This window comes from Tympanuchus pallidicinctus, unplaced genomic scaffold (assembly GCF_026119805.1).
Source record: "Tympanuchus pallidicinctus isolate F22 unplaced genomic scaffold, pur_lepc_1.0 scaffold14, whole genome shotgun sequence".
Taxonomy (NCBI): Eukaryota; Metazoa; Chordata; class Aves; order Galliformes; family Phasianidae; genus Tympanuchus; species Tympanuchus pallidicinctus.
The window spans coordinates 6,299,649-6,317,349 of record NW_026294659.1 but is presented as its reverse complement, the minus strand read 5'-3'; the positions used below and the strand labels follow the sequence as shown (position 1 = coordinate 6,317,349).

Genomic DNA, 17,701 nt, shown 5'->3' with positions numbered 1-17,701 from the left:
TTGAAAACTTTCTATTAGTCTACTTAGAGCATCAGTTTTCATTCTTCTGGTTGTATTTTGAAGGGGTGGGAGACTCTGCTTCTTGCATTTTTTACACACAAAGATGTTACCATTTTTCTTTGCATTTATGGTTTTATTTTTCTGCTGATTATTCATCCTTGCCTATGTGATACTTGATTGTATGCACACAGGAATAAGGCTAATAGGGTGTTTATTGATGTTAGCATCAATAGGAGATTTAGCACAGTGGCACCATGATAAGGAACTGGGTTCATCTAGAAGTCTTAAGGTGTTTTTTTGTCTACATGGCATAGATGAAGTCCTCTCTTTATGAAGTCTTTCAGATGGCATGGAGCTGATGGTAACAGCTAACTTTTTTTTTTTTTGAGGCTGTTGTCTTGACACTGTGGTGCCAATTGTTACTACATTTCCAAATGTTCTGTTTTTAAATGTGTGTGATACATCTGGGTATTCCCATCAACCATTGGAGTCTGGCAGGGTAGCTTAGCATGGAGGAGAAAGGAGCTAGTATAAGTATCTACACAGTGAATGTAATAAAAATTAAAAGCAGGACTGTTCTCTCTTGTTGTATTCAATGGTATGTTTTCATCTGAATAGATGCTGAATGTCTGTGTTACTCAGACACTCAAAACTTCACAGAATTTCACTGTCATCTTCACTGTAGGTTAGAAGATGAAGCTAAAATGAGTAGAGAGGGCAGGAAGGGGAAGGGGGTGTTCCATTTTATATTTGCTTTGATTTGTGATTTCATGTCTGTATATTCAATTGCTGGCACCACAGAACAAATCAAGCCCTTACAAGGGTTATTTAGGTTCCTCACTGATTAAAAAGAATAAACCATTTTTAGCTTTGAGCCTGGAATTCATCAAACTGTTGAAATTTATGTCATAATTGTAAGGGGCCTTTGGGAATTGCCAGTATGCTTTCAAGCAACACTAATTCTGGCTTGATGTAGTTCATTTTAAGGTGCTAAATTCTATCTCGAGAAGCTGACTTAAAATGTTGGAGTTCTAAACTTTCAAGTTAAGAAATATACTTAAGTAAACAGTAAAATGTTATCTGTGTCCTTGTTTGGACTATCCAGAGTTTGCAGAGTTTTAGTCTAATTTAATGTTGTGTTGTTAAAAACAGTTAATTGTACATTTCCTGTTCTTTGCCTTCCCCCAAACTAGACTTGATTTGATATTTAAGTGTCATATTGTAGGCAGTGTTACTGCATCTGGTCTTTTGCTAGATGTAATTGTGGGCTATATACTACTTGCAGACTATGACCTGGTTGGTATTATCTTTATTTGAAAATTCTTATCTGTGTCACCTACAATGAAATATTATGTCCATATTAGACTTGATTGCAGCTCCAGTTGAATGTATGTTGAACTTTGAACACTTTTTTGTTTTTGTTTTTTTTTTTCCTTGCTATTAAATTGTAATAAGTGTCTCTTATTTGTAGAACAACAACAACCTGGATGCCTGTTGTCGAGCCCTCGCACAAGAGAGCAACAAATACTTATACATGGAGTACCATAGCCCTGATGACACCAGAATGAATAGAAATAGCCTTTTGCACATTAATCTGGGTATTCATCCTCATACCAGCTATCATGCAGGGGATGGAGCTCAACTTAATGGTGGTCGTACACTGGTACATAGTTCAAGTGATGGACATATTGATCCACAACGCACAGCAGGTAAACAGCTGATTTGCTTAGTTCAAGAACCACATTCTGCTCCCGCTGTTGTGGCAGCTTCTCCTAATTACAATCCATTTTTCATGAATGACCAGAATAGAAATGCAGCTACTCCTCCTCCACAGCCACCTCCACAGCCATCTTCCATACAACCAGGAATGAACACGTCTGCTATGCAAGGCCCTCCTCCCACGTTTATGCACATACCTCGGTACAGTACAAATCCCATTACTGTTACAGTATCACAAAACCTCCCCTCTGGACAGAGTGTACCCAGAGCTCTACAAATTCTTCCACAGATTCCAAGCAATCTTTATGGGACTCCTGGCTCTATTTATATTAGACAAACATCTCAAAGTTCTTCAGGACGACAGACTCCTCAGAATACACCGTGGCATTCATCGCCACAGGGCCCAGTTCCACATTATACTCCCCGTCCTCTACCTGTGTATCCACATCAACAGAACTACCAGCCTTCTCAGTATTCTCCTAAACAACCCCAGATCCCTCAATCAGCCTTTAGATCACCACCGGCATCCCAGTGCCCCTCTCCCTTTGGCTCTCCTCAACACCAGGTTCAGCCTCAGCTGAGTCATCAGAGTTCGCATGTTTTTATGCCTCCTAGTCCTTCAAATGTCCCTCCTCATCCATATCAGCAAGCATCGCAGACTTTTCAAAAGCAAGGCAGTCACTCTGTATCGTATCTTCCTCCTTTTGCTGGACCTAGTTTATCCAAAGGTTCCATGAATAAAATAGAAATTACAGTTGAACCACCACAAAGACCTGGGACTGCAATGAACAGAAGTCCTTCACCGATAAGTAATCAACCATCTCAACGAAACCAGCACCCACTGTATGCAGCCACTACTCCTCCTTCAAGCTCTCCATCTAGAGGTATGTCGGGTCAACCCAAACCTCCATTTAGTGTTAATCCAGTATATATTACCTACACTCAACCAACTGGACCTACAGGTGCACCAACACAGTCTCCTCGGGTAATGGTATCTCAGCCAAACCCAACTATTTTTAAAATCACAGTAGGTCGAGCACCGACTGAGAATCTTTTAAATTTAGTGGACCAAGAAGAGCGTACTGCAGCACCAGAACCTATTCAGCCTATTTCTGTAATCCCAGGATCTGGAGGAGAAAAAGGAAGCCATAAGTATCAGAGAAGTTCTAGTTCTGGATCGGATGACTATGCTTACACTCAAGGTAATTGTTCTACTCTGCGCATTGTTTTCTGTGAAATGCATTTTCAGCTTGATTTTTGCCTCTTACTAAGTGGGAAATACTGAACCAATACAGAGAAAAACACAAATCACAACAAAAATTATCTATAATCAGCTTATGTTCTGTTTTTAAAAAATAGTACCAAGTATTGATCTGATGCATAAAGAAATTCTGAAGCTTGGTAAATTGCTGTGCTTTTGACAAAATAGGTTTCCTTAAGAGAATGTTATGGCTGACATACGCCACGTGTCTGGTTGGTAACTTCTGCATTGAAAAACTATGTTATAGTTTTATTATTTATTACATAGCTTTTATATTTTTGTTTGTTTGAAGAATTTTGCAGCACGTAGATTTGTTTGGTACTGCGTCCATCATAAAAGGTGAAACACAAACTTCTGTAAGGAATTTTAATCCAATTTATCTGGTTTAGGTTGAAGAGTATGAAATGAAAGAGGAAGAATTGCAATTAAAATTACTTCTCAGGACAAAACAAATCATTTTTTTTAATGGACATGTAATTGTTTTGATGAACTTCTTGCACTTAGAAATCTCAAAGAAAAGCTAAGCAGACAGGCTTTAGGATGTGTATTCTGCTGCATAGGGACAAAATGTAGTTAGCTTTAATGCCATATAGAGATAAAGAATTGAAGAAAAGTAGTTAAAAATAAGCAGTAATAAAACTTAACCTTTAGCTGAAAGCCACTTTTCTCAAGGTAACTTGCTTTTGAGATTTGAAACATTTAAAATGGAATTAAATGAATCAGACTGCAAGCATTCAAACCAATCAGTTGGGTTAATGACACAGTGATTATCAGCAACAAATATTTGAAGAATGCTTTGTTTCTAAATCTGTGTTTGAAAAAGAATCTGTTCCTATATTGCTCCTTTTAGCCTTCTTAATTTGGGAGATCTGAAGCAATGCATAAAATCCGGTACTTTAGTTGTTGATTTGGTTTTTTTTTTTTTTGCTTTGTGCCTGTTGAGCTATTTTATCTTGTCAGCAGAGCTGTCCTGTACCTGGTTAGACCCAATTAGAAGTGTTACTTAGAGAAAACACTGGTAGCTCTGTACATCATAGTTTGTATGCTTTCTTTGGTAATTTTTCTATTGCAACTTCATTAAAGGCAGTCAATTATGTAAGAAAACTGTAAGTAGCTTCATGTAATTGAAGGTAAAAAATGTTCTGAAATGTAGAGATCTGTTTTTTACTTCTGAAGCTTTAGTCTAGATTTCTGTATTTTGTAAAAACAATGAGATTTGCTGGTATGTACTCTTTGGGCTGTCTGCTTTTGTGGTAATGCCACTGCCAGGTTTTCATTAGCGTTTGGTGTTGATGCACTGTGAACTCTTAATAGAAATAAACTGTAGAAGAATAAACATTATACTTTTTGCTACCACAAAGAGGCTTAGAGAGGACTATCCTTGAAAGCTTACTATAGGGAACTAGACTTAATTTCCTTCTGAATATGAACCATTGTGAAAACAGTTACCAAAGAACAGTTCTGGTGTCTATTCCCCCAGACTCCTGTTGCAGCAGGAGTCAAGTTTGATCAGCTGTATCAAGGCATAATGCCACTCTATGAAATGCATATCACTATTGAATTGGAAAAGTCATGGAAAAACAGGATTTCATTCTAACATTGGCAAATCATACAGCTGATACCTGTTTTTGTTTTTGTATCTGTTGTCTCTCGAACTCTCTTTTGAATGACTAACATACATTTGACTTCAAGGAGATGATGATTTTGTTCAGTAATTTTGGAGCATGTGTTATAAAAATATCTGATGTTATGCTTCAAGTTTTAGTTTATTGTTTGAATGGTGGATCCATACAAGTCAAAAGTAAGGTGCTGTTGTTTTGCAGAGTACTGACATCTGATAAAAGTACTGTCGTTTTTTGCCTCTGCTTTTTTATCCTCCTCTAGTAAGCTGCATCCATACTATTGCTTATTTTTTATTTTTTTATTTCTTGTGGGTTTTTTCCCCCTAATATGCAAGTACTTTTTTTTTTAATTTGCTTGGATAGAAGTGAAGAAAAGGACAAATGCTGGCTGGTACATAATATGAAATAGTGTTTTTCAGATTCTGCGGTGTCTTTATGTAATGAATGAGATTGCTGAAAGATTGTTACTTTACTAGCCTGCTGGTCTGAATACTGGCAGCAAATTGATCTTATTTTTCTCTGTTCTGGTAGGCTTTCTTCAGGTAAAAATACATGGATCAGAAAGTGCTAATCACAATAATTAACTTAGCCAATTTTGCATCATGATGGAATGCTGAGAAATATTTTCCTGCAAAAAATGAATATCATTTTCTAGGTATTATAAACTTGTTTATTTCAGCAGAGAGAAATGAAAGGGCAGCAAATTGTAGAATTAATGACTTTGAAGGACCTGAGCTCTTCCCCAGCTATGTTTTTTTGTTTCCCCTTCAGGATTCACATGTCTAGTCTCTTTTAATGACATTCTGTAGTTCTGCCTTTGAGCAGTGGTGAACTTGTAGTATTGAGAAATATTGTACACTTTAAAAAGCTAAAAATACTTAAAACTAATATTGTATGATCTGTAAAAAAAAAAAAAAAAAAAAAAAATCAGCTATTGAGGACTGCCATTTGGCTGATGTCTTAAGGCTACTCTGTCAGACACTGCTGAACACTGGCTATGAAGTGTGTGTTATTTTCTGATCTTACATCTGGTATTTAGTTTTCTGTCAGTATAGTATTAACATAACTAGATTGCTGTTTCATCCCTGAGAAGCTGTCTCCTTGTACAGGTGCCTTTCTATTTTTGAGAAGAGAAAGACCAAAAAAAGAAGCGTTGACCAAAATGGTAAAATCAACTTCAACTTACTAAAACAAATTTTTATTCTGGAAGAATCTTGTCCAAACCTGTAGTTCATTTGGCATGAAAGCATCTTCACACTGGTATTTGGTTACATGTTTATGATCACATTATCTTTTTTTTTTCCAGAAAGGTCACTCGTGAATATTATATATAAACTAGAAGTTCAGTGTTCCAAGTTGTTTTTTTTTTTTTTAAATGTTACTATTTCTTCCATGTGAAAAATCAGCCTTGCTATTACATCAACGAGCAAGGATGGAGAGATTAGCAAAGGAACTGAAGCTTGAGAAAGAAGAGCTTGAACGCCTGAAAGCTGAAGTCAATGGTATGGAGCATGATCTAATGCAGAGGCGACTTCGAAGAGTTAGCTGTACAACTGCAATTCCAACAGTAAGCAATTTGTTAGTATTTTAATTCAAGGTACAAATTTATTTCTTATCCTTTCATAAGCTAGCGTATAAGATACTCCCAAAATCTTCAGTATTTGGAAATGATTTTTCTGTAAGTTCTTGGCTTGTAGGAAACCAATTATGATGATTTAAGAAATGTGTGTCTGGCTTTTTCAGGTTTCACAACAGAATTTCTGAGAATCGTTTGTGTGCTTTTTTGGGCCATGGAACAGTTAGTTACTTTCTTAACAACCTATGGAAGTGTACATCCAAATCTGTTTATTATAGAGTCTGAGCCGTATCCAGCTTGACATAGCAGAGCTTCATGGTTGTTTTTTCTTTTTTAAACAGTGTTTCACTGTATCAAGGTATTTTGCTGTTTGGGTAGCTGCATCTCTTAGACATTCCATTTCCCATTTGGCATGTGCGTGATGTGCCAAGTAACGGTTCAGTAGTGGTGTTGACCGAAATAGCTGCTACCTCACTCCTCTTTTCCTCTGTTATTTCTTCCTATCTCTGTGACTTCTAACTACTAGTGGCTGTAGCCCAGACGTCTGTATGACTCTGATAAGAGAGCTCATCTGACTGAAAAATAGCTTTCAGTGTATGCAGTTGTTAGCCAAATCGCTTTAGTCTTGTTCACTGTGCTCTCATAAACAATGCAGACAGATATAGGCAGGAAAGCATACTGTGCTTGAGTAACAGGCTGTTAGCTGCTGAACTATGTAGCTGCTGTATGTCTCATCTGTCTTGGATATTCAGAGAGGTATCTATTGGGTATGGTGCAGGCAGAAGACACTGTCTGAGTATGCAGAAATGAGGTTAGGGAAACCAAAGCCCAGCCTGCCCAGAATTGAATCTGGCCAGGGTGTCAAAGATCAGAAGTTTAAGTGAATTGCAGTTGATACTCCTTTTCCAGATACTTGTGATGTAAACTGATGTAGCAAATCATCATTTTATATGGATTTTTGTAAGGTGTGTGATTATTTTAGGCTTGTGTCCACAAGACTAGTGTTTTACAAATGGATTTTAGTATTGTTCATTTTCTTTGGATTGGATGGTTTGTTTTTCTTTTCTTATCACCTCTTCAAATGCCAGTAGAAGAATGTTTCTTGAAGAAAAAAATTGAGTGGCAGGGAGGGGTCGACGGTGTAATCTTGGTTGTTCTGTTCAATGCCTTCTCTATACTCAGTTTCCAATAAAGCTGTTCACATAGATACTGCGATGTTATTTATACATTGGATAAGTTGCTGACTCTCCTACAATTGCTGTGGTTATTTCTTCCTAGCCTGAGGAAATGACCAAATTGAGAAGCCTCAACAGACAGCTCCAGATAAATGTTGACTGTACACTGAAAGAAGTTGACCTCCTTCAGTCCAGAGGTACAGAACTGATAATTTTTGAGAAACATAATTTAAATGCGGTGTATATTTAAATAAGGCTATCCTTGGACTCTTTAATTAAAATAGAACTTTGTATTTTTATTTATTTATTTTCCGGTAACCTGGTAAACTTGAATTGCAAATTTTTCTGTTGGCCGAATTTAATTACATTCCCAACTAAACAGTGATTTTGTCAAGAGTGAATCTAAAAATAATCCTTACTTAGTGAAGGTTCTTTACTTAATTTGTTTTCTTTACCTCTGGTAAAGTGATACAAATCAGAAATACTGGTGGCCGCCAGGAAGTTGGCAATTCTGTTTAGGTATTTAAAATTCTTTCTGTGAACAAAACTTGATATAAATACAGTCAAATAGAACAAAAATGCACAGACCTCCTTTTTTTTTCCTCCTCTCTTTTTAAGTAAGACTATCATACAGAAGATTTGAGATTTCCCAGGTTTTTAAAACATTGCAGAATGTTGAACAGGCGTTGATTGTTCAGTATGGAATGAGCTAAAAATTAGTAGAATCAACACAAAACTGAAGATATGTGACAAAGGGGAAAAGGCCGAAATAAAGTGTAATAGTGAAAAGATGTGTAAAATCTGAAGACTCTAGATATTCATGTCACTGGTTAGGCGTGTAAGTGACATTTACCTTATGCTTTCATACTTATCTTTTCTGACAGGCAACTTTGATCCGAAAGCCACGTGTAACTTCTATGATAACATAGAGCCTGGTCCTGTTGTGCCACCAAAGCCATATAAAAAGGGTAGGCAAAAAAAAACAACAAACATCAACTTGCCCTATCTGCATTGAGAAACGTGTTTTAATTTTTCTTCTTTGTATAAAACAAACCATACCTTGTTTATATAACTGCAGTCATCAGGCAGGTTGTTTCCATTGTGAGTTCTGTTACTGTGTTTGTGAAGACTGATATTCACTATTAGAAAAGACACTGTAAGTATACAAACTCCTAAAGCTTTAGCCAGGGCTTCCTAATTACATTTTTTTAATACTTTTTAGATTAAAACTTCTACATGAGGAGTTCTTTCTAGCTGTCTTCTAATACATGCTGTAGGATTTAATATTTTAACATCTTAAAATTTGCATTTTTACTTTTATTTAACTTTCCTGGCTATGCTTTAACTTCATGTTTAGAATGAGTTTCACAGTAGTAGCCCTGAAGTTTGTGCTTTTTAGTGCAGCAAAGAGCTTCACATAATTTAAGGACTGTGATGAAGTAAGTTTTTGTACATGGGTCTGCAGTGTCCCACTTACACAGGTTCATTATAGGTCTCAGAAATTTTCTGTACTGTTTGAATAGCATATAGAATTTCTATCTAGCTTAGGACTTGAGTTTTATCTGCACACAGGAGCTACATATTTAGTCTTAGTTTTGTGGAGATTCAATCAGTACATCAGTGATTCAACTCACACTAAGTAGACACCTAGTGGCTGCATAGCTCAGTAGCACTCTGGACGTGAGTGTCTGCAGAGATGGTTTTGGAGCAGAATCCTACCTTTTGTTCCAGTTATATTTTGCTCAGCGTTTGTCTGCTTTTGTTTTTTTCTAAATTAGTTCTTGAAATCTGTTGAAAGAATTAATTTCAAGTGTTAGCAAATGTTTTTATATGCCTTATATTACCGCCAAAACAGCTTATCCAGGATGCTGTGCTGTGTGCTCTTTTCTCTGAAAATGTTGTGTGATGAGCTTATAATACAGTCTTCTCCTAATGCGAGTAGTGTGTACTAAAATTACTAGTGGAAAAACTTTTCTGATACAGTAGTTATGTACTGTGCTTGAAAATCCAAATTTTATTTTTGATAATAATGATAACAGTAAATAATCTAGTTGCAAGTAAGCACTCCTTTCCCTGTATCTTCCAAACCAAATATTTTTCCCTTTCATGTTTTAAAATGCCTGTGGAAATTTAAAAGATAGGCCTAGAACTACTGCTCACCTGTATATCTGCTTAAAAAAAAAATAATAAAAAATTGGGATATGGTCCCTGTACAAGTGCTAGTGCACAATAAAGACAGGTGGAGCATTAGGTGAGCAGTGGCACAAAAGCAGCTACTTGAATTCATGTTAAATTGCAGTAACCATGTGATTGATTTAAGGTACTTATTGATGTTTAGCAAGATCCTCTTAATTACACTAGTCTATTTAATTTATTCTAAGCAAAATAATGTGCAGGATTTGCACGAAATGCATGATTTTACTGACAACTAGAAACAGCATTATGTGATATTTGTATGACTTAAGACTAGCTTCAAGGTTTTGTCTGTCAACATGACAGAGATGTGTGTTAGGGTCAGTATTTTGTATTTTGAGCTCAGCATTTAACGTAGATCTGCCAAGTTCATTTCTCTCCTAGAAAAATGCATTTCCTTAATACTCAGTTATTAAGGTATAGATATACAAGGTTCTACTCTGTGCTTCAGGGTGGCTAGTTAACAAGAATGAAGGCTTGTGCCTGCGCAACTTGCTTGCTTAGCAAGAATCTGTTTAGGCCACACTGCTAATGTGATTATACTGCATCTGGACTGGATATTTAAGCAAGGAAGATACTTTTTCTTTTTTTCTTCTTTCCTCTTTAAGTATGTCTTTGAAAACAAACTTAGGTGTTATTTGCACCAACATTATTGTCAACCATCTGTTAGATTTCTGAGCAGAACATATTGATCACTGTTTGTGTTTTGAACCACAAATCGCTGTTTGGTTTTTTTTTTTAGCAACATAAGTTGATTTTGTTTGTTTTAAATCTGTTGATTTGTTTTTAGCAGATGGATATCTTAACCTTTACCTTCTAAGTAATTCTAATGTTGTTAGATTAATGTTTTGTAAAATGTTGGGTTTTCCCATCTTAGAAAGTTTGGTCATTTTTTCACCTGAGATATCCTGAGGTCTTGGAGAGTTGGTAGGGTACATCTTGGTTCCTTCCATGGGTTAAAATCCAATGCATAATCATACATGTATTAATATGTACTGATGTTTATGAATGAAAACAGATTTAAGTACTGCTTAGTACATGCACATGGCTGCTGGAAAGCTGTAAGAGAGCCATTTGGCCTTTTCAAGGACCTACTTGGTGGAATCCTGTGGGATAAGGCCTTGGAGTCCAAGAAACCTAGTTTAACATTCAATTATCACCTCTCCCAAATTCATGAGCGATGCTTTCCAATAAAGAGGAATTCAAGCAACATTGCCTGGAGGCCTGCGTGAGTGAGCAAGGAGCTAGCCAAACTCACACACAGAATGTTTTCATTCAGAGGATGGAAGCAAGGACTGGTAACCATGGAGGAATAGAGACACTGTCAGAGCCTCTAGGGATGAAGTTAGTGAAGCTAAAGCCCAGATGGAATTGAATTTGACCAGGGATGCCAAGGGCAACAAGAAGGGCTTCTGCATGTACTTGATAGAATGAATGCTTTTGATTGGAAGGGAACTTAAATATTGTCTAGCTCCAAACCTATGTCATGGCCAGGGGCTTCTTGCACTAGACCAGATTGCTCAAGGTCCCATCCAATCTGGCCTTGGAAGAGTCTACATCAGTGACAGAAGGAAGACTGTGGGAAATATGGACTCTCCTGAATGAAACAAGAGAACTGATTAGAGAAGATAGGGAAAATGCTGAGGTACTGAATGTGCTCTGTCTTTACCAGCAAGACCAACATTCAAGAATGCCAGGCTGCAGAGACCGGGAGGAAAGGCTGGAGCAATGAAGCATGTACTGTTGATGGAATGGGCCAGGTCACAGAGTACTTAAGCATGCTAAACATTCATAAGTGATAAAATTCACCAGTTTATTTGATTGTGAGGCTGCTCTGTATGATCTTTGGTGGATCGTGGCAACTTGTAAAAGTGCCTAACAAGTGGGGGAAGACAAATGTCATTCCTGTCTTTGTGAGGGAAAAGAAGGAAGACCCAGGGAACTACAGGCCTCAATTCTTGAGGAGGTGATGGAAAATCTCATCTTGGAGACCCTTTTCAGGCTCTTGAAAGACAAGAAAATAATCAGAAAGTAAGTTAGCGTGGATTTACTAAGGGGGAGTGATGCCTGTCCAGTCTGATAAGCTTCTGTAATACCATGACTAGCCTGATAGGTGATGTGAGAGCAGTGAATATTGTCTTCCTGGATTTAATAAGGCCTTTGGCAATGCCCCCCATAACATACTCAAAATAGAGTAGCTGATGAAGTATGGGCTGGCTAAGGAAATAGTGAAGTAGATTGAAAACTAGCTAAAGGGCCAGGGCAAGAGGGTGGTGATCAGTTCCAGCAATGTGCCCATGGCTCTAAGAAAGCTAACAGTACTCTTGGCTGTATTAGACAAAGTTTTACCAGCAAGTCAAGGCAGATGATCCTTCGCCTCTACTCAGCATTAATGAAGTTGTACCTGGAGTTGCTGGGACCAGTTCTAGACTCCCCAGTAGAAGAGAAACTTAAAAATACTAGGAGTGCAATATAAGACTGAATATTATCAAAGGACTGGAGCACCTGTCCTGCAAGGAGAGGTAGACACAGCTGAGTTTGTTCAGCACGGAGGAGGCTCAGGAGAATCTCAGTGTGTATAAATACCTGAAAGGAGAGTGCAAAGAAAGCGGAGCTAGGCTTAATGGTGCCAAGGCAAGAGGCAGTGTTCCATCTAAACATTAGGAAACAGTTTGTCACTGTGACTGAATACTGGCATAGATTGCGCAGAGGGGGGCTGTGGAGTCTCCTTCCTCAAAAATCTTCAGAAGCTGCCTGGACATGGTCTTGAGCAACCTGTTCTAGATGTCTGTTCTTGAGCACAGGGTTGGACCAGATGATGTCTAGAGTTCCCTTCCAGACTCAACTGCTCTGTGATTCTGTGAATAAAGAGCAATCACCCTGTTTTGATGTAGGCCTGTCATTTTATCAGGCGAGTTGGACTCAATGCTCTCTTGAGGTCCCTTCTAACCCCCACGATTCTGTGATTCTTCCTCCTGGATAAAGGCTAGAAAATACATAGAAAGCATATTGTTTGTCAAGCTATTTGAAGGAACTGATTTTAAAGTCATCTTTCACTTTGGATAAAAGTAAGATTATTGGAATTTAAAGCGTGGTAGGAGATTTATATAGATATCGGGTCATTCTTAACAGGATGATATTGGAGTAAGAAATTTAGTCTATTATGTTTTCAGCTATTAAAGCTTCAGCAGTATCTGGGGCCTAACAGAAATGACTTGTTTTTGTTTTTAATTTAGTATGGTTAAAGTCACTCTTTACAGAAGTAAAATACTTAAACCAGTTTGTGAAATTTGATTATTTTAGATGTGCTGTATGAAAAAAAAATAGTGTTGTCTATGTAGAAAAATTACCCATCCTCCTTCTCTTCTAAAATAAGAAAAAATAATTTTCCCTTTTTTTTTTCTTTTTTTCTTTTTTTAGAACATCCAAACAATTCCAAACAGACTGCACGGACTCAGCCAAGAGATGAAGACTTTGAAGGAGCTCCATGGAATTGTGATAGCTGCACCTTTCTAAATCACCCAGCTCTAAATCGCTGTGAGCAGTGTGAAATGCCACGATACACTTGAAAATCAAGAAGGGGCTTCATTGGGTTGAAAACAGGCTCTCAAGCCAACAGCTGTAGGAGAAGGAAACATGGGGAACCTTTCAGTCCATTTGCCCAGCCTTTGCTAGTCTCCAATCTTCATAGTGCAAAGGAGTGGGGGAAATGTGTTAAGATGTTTCTGCTTTGTGACACACTAAGAAAGAAATAAAGGTGAAATTCTTTCTTATCCTATTACAGTGAGCAAAGCAGAAAACAAAACCTGAAAATGTAAAAGGATTAATTTCAGGAGGAATGTATGCAGGAAAGCAAATAACTACTGGTGTTTAGTCCTGTGGTTGCAGTTACTGCTTAGTAGCTCTTAAAAAAAAATAAATAATAATAATAATAATTAAAAAAAAAAATCAAGTTATAGGACTCCTAGTAATGGTGTGAAATGTTACACTGATCACAAAAAACTGAAGAGCCAGAGTTAATTTAACCTGGCTTTACAGCTAGCTGGAAAACAAAGGCTCCCTGTGCTTCTAGATTGTAAGCTAATGAAAAAGAAGACAGGTAAATGCAAACATAAATTTTTCAATGTATAGAAAGAGAAGGGTAAAAAAAAAAAGACATAAAAATACCCCTCTCCTTGTTGTGTTTTTTTTGTTGTTTTTTTTTTTTTTTTTTTTGTAATTGCTGCTGCTTTCAGGGTAATTTATGTCTACAAAAAATTACTGTTTGAAATAGTGACCTAAGGTGACTAAACGAGATACTGTGTGAGTGTTACAGAGAGTTCTAATCAGAGGTAATTTTTTACAATCCCTTTTGCTTGTACAGTGCTCACCTGGCTGTGTCAACACTGGTAATAAACAAAGAATGAATTCTACCATATTATGAATGAAAATGCTACTGCATGCTTTCATTAGACCATTGTGTTTAAAAGCGAAAAGTATGCTTTTATATACAACAATTTTGTAAGACTGTGCTGTAGCAGCACAGTGACATGCCAAACACAGACTACTCCAGATTTGGTTTCAATGACTTGAGCTCAGCCATGATGATGTATGAGAAGTGTTTGTACCCAGTTTCTTAGGCTTTTTCAGCTTCCAATCTATGAAGAATTCATGATGTTTACAGCACAGAAGGTACCTTCTGTCCCAGTTCAAAGTTAGCTGAAAAATTAATTAATCAATTAGCTTTTCAGTTCAGGTTTATTTGCACATTGTTAATAAACCAACCTGTATAAAGTAGCAGATGGCGGATCTTGGAAAAAAAAAATTACACACTGCATTCTTTTTATCTTGGTCAGGAAATACTTGCCGTAGGTTGAATCACACAAGACTTGCAGCTGAAAATCATACTGGTACTTTCATGCATACGATCTACTGTATTATAAAGGTGATCTTCAATTTGTCTGAATGCTTCAGATTGCTGTAATAAAGCACTCATTATTTTTGGAATTGAACTTGGTTTTGGGCAGCTGAATTGATTGTGTTTCAAAACTGCGACTAAATAGGATGTTTTGTGTACCATTCAGAAGCCAGAAGAGTGCATTGGAGTTTTTATGGTGTAACTTCTTCAAGAATCAGAGATGAAACCAAGCATGTCAACAGAGTTCTGGTAATTGACTTCACAACTGTGAGGCAAAACATGCTAGCTGAACCTCACCAGGAGGGATTCAAATTATTTAACTGTAAATTCTTCATGGCAATCCTATCCATGTGATTAATTACCACAATTAATTTGATGTGTGATAACATTTTAAACTGTGGTAGAACAATCATGTCTGAATCCTCATTTAAAAGCAGGCAGCACTTGTAACAGGCGAGTGGAGGAAAATTTATCTCTACTTGCTCAATTTGGTGTCTTCTCTCCCCGCAGTTTATAAAGATGATGGTAAAAAAATAAACTGTGACCTTACATGAGGAACCAGTATTTGGCATTTTTCAGTATGTTCTTGCACTAATTGAATCTTCAGCATAATTTTAAATAAGCTAAAAGAACTCCAGCAATCAGTGTGCACTGCTGATGAGCAACACAAAGTCAAAGGCATCAGAGATAGTTTCGTCTCTGCTCCCTTCTTCTCTTTTATGCTACATGAGGAGCTCATCACGTGAGGGGGAATCAATGTCCAAATAAAGTTAGAAAACAACTATTAATTGTGTTCATGTAAGTGGACGTGTTGACAGTACTGATAACGAGAAAACAGATGAGCAGAAGCATTATATCTAGGATAAGCAATACCACTGCTGTTACTGACTGTATAATGAATTACTCAGAACAATACCAGTAACTTCATGACTTTTCTATCATGATGCCTTTGCCTTTGTATTACTTCAGTTTTCTATTCATTTGTACTTCTGTTGAAATTCTAGAAGCATTTGTTTGCTGGAATACAAAATGAGAGCAATTAAAATGGCAGTCAGCAAATGAGAGTAGGTGTTGTGCATCATTATGGTTGTCATTTTCAGACAGAGTAGATGCTACTTTTGGTTAAAAATAAAAATGCATGCAGTCCAGTAATTCCCTGAACTGAAATAACTATAAGTGCACAGTGTCTGGTGTTAACAGAGACGTCTTAAGTCTTAGCCATAGCTGCACCAGAAGGAAAGGAAGGCTGCTTTGACACCAAGATACTTTCTGGAGGACTGAGTGAGTGCCATTAAAATGCAAGTGAATTCCATTGTACCAACAGTTTTATTCCAGTCATTTACTTCTCTCATTTGTTGTTTGTACAAAAAAAAAAAAAAGAAAGAAAAGAAAACGAAACAAACCCCTCCATTGTTTTCCTTTACTTGTAAATGCCCTTGCAGGGACGTTAATAGTGAAAACTTTTCATGGTGCTTAAATATTTTTGATTTCTTAGAATGTAAATTGTATTTTGAATGATGACTCATTTTCCTTCTGAAAGCAGGTGATGCAGGTGATTTCACACCCGAAATGAATTGTAGATTATGCCAAAAAAAAGAAGGTTGGTTTGTGTAATATTTATTGAATGCACATAAAACCCTGATGTCGGCTGGCATATAAAAATGCACTGTATTGTATAAAACTTCTGTGTGTGTGTGTGAATGGTGGGATGCTGATGCCATTGTGTTAATGCACTACTTGTTTTTTCTTTGTTTTCCTTAATGACAGAGTTCTCCCTCAAACATGTTACTAGATTGATAGAGTTTGTAACTGACTGGGACATTTGAATATTCAAAGTGATTTCATTGTTCACTGAAATTTTATAAAGCTAATTTTATATTTACTGTGCTATTAAGATGAAATCCCTATAAGTATAGAATACTACTGTAGTTCCTTAAAAGTTTATTTAGAGTGGGGCTTGTGGAAAATGATTCAGAGTATAGTAAACCAAAAACAAAAAAGAATTCTGAACTTTCAGTCTACTTTTAATTTGATGTAATTATTAGTCTTGTTTGGCTGAAGAGGAAAGGGGTGGGAAGTCAAGCAAAAGGAAGTACTTTGTAAAATGTAGTCTTAGATCAGATTGAACTGTGTATCTGTGTGTCTGTGGTATGTGTGTGTTCCTCTTGAAACCTGGGAGGTGTGGTGAAAAGGTGTAATAATTCTTAAAAGAGCTGGTCTCAGTACTATGTTATGCTACTAAGTCACATTTTTAAAAATACCCCTTCGGTTACCTTCTCTCTCCCAGTTATACATCTCTCATTTCAATTTCCAAATACTTGTACATTTTAAATCGATTGTAAAAACCCTTTGAAACTGAAATAAAAATACTTGAGTTGAAATGGAGACAAGAAAAAATGAAAACAAAAACGAATGTTTTTTTTTTTTTAAAAAAAAAAATGTGAGAATATTGTCATCGGGATGATAGTTCCTGTTTAAAATTCAGTGATACACCCTAGAATGTGAAAATGACTATCCTTACAAGAAGTGGACCGTTGGACATAAGCAATTCATCAGCTTCTTTGGCACAATGGAACTTATGTGCTCTATACCACAGCGACTCTCCATCCCGTGAAGAAAGAAGACGTGCACAACTACACATCTCATAGTCAGTACTGTTTCTATGTGCTGCTGCATTTGTTTTGTTTCAAAATGTCAGCGTTATTTGAAGCTGGCCATGACTGAATTTTGCCAGATTCTTCAGTTTCGGGCTTTCATTGCTGTTTATGTCCATCAATATTAATGCGACTATTTTCTTGGATTTGAATAATCATAAGTCGGTGGAGTTAATGCAATATTATAATCCTGGACTTTCAGTACATTTGAAACGATTTTAAAAAATTGTGTTCTTGGAATTTATTTATTTATGGTGGCACCAGTGTATCTAATCCATATTTCCTGCTGTGTGAAACCCTGTTAAATTTTTTTCATTAAAACAAGAAGACACAATCTTGTTTAATCCTGTATATATGGTGTCTACATTCTAGATTTGTGTATGCTGTGAATGAACTTATTACTAAGAGATGAAATTGTATAAAGGCATTCAGAGGCTATGCATGCATGGTACCTCCAGAAAGTGCATACTCCGAGTTGCAGATTCCTGCAAAATAAATTAATAAAACTAAGCAAACATCACATCCTGCATTTGTTCTCGTATATAATAGGGAAGATTTAAAAATACAGCCTTTTTGCTTTCATCATCAAATTGTCTCTAGTCTT

General features: G+C 36.7%; 1 protein-coding gene across 5 annotated transcripts in view; it reads left to right on the top strand.

Annotated features, from left to right (window-relative positions):
• Window positions 1–17,617, top strand: part of TAB3 (TGF-beta activated kinase 1 (MAP3K7) binding protein 3) — a 44,016-nt gene extending 26,399 nt beyond the window's left edge. The window contains exons 3-8 of one of the 5 annotated variants that reach the window (XM_052674176.1): window positions 1,472–2,603; window positions 2,844–2,921; window positions 6,009–6,169; window positions 7,457–7,550; window positions 8,238–8,321; window positions 12,967–17,617. In XM_052674176.1, coding sequence (XP_052530136.1) covers window positions 1,472–2,603; window positions 2,844–2,921; window positions 6,009–6,169; window positions 7,457–7,550; window positions 8,238–8,321; window positions 12,967–13,115 — 1,698 coding nt within the window. In that variant the 3' untranslated portion in view covers window positions 13,116–17,617. Of the gene's footprint in view, window positions 1–1,471; window positions 2,922–6,008; window positions 6,181–7,456; window positions 7,551–8,237; window positions 8,322–12,966 lie in introns of those variants that run through there. The other 4 variants (XM_052674175.1, XM_052674173.1, XM_052674172.1 and 1 more) reach the window with 4 other exon arrangements.
• The last annotated feature ends 84 nt before the right edge of the window (window positions 17,618–17,701 follow it).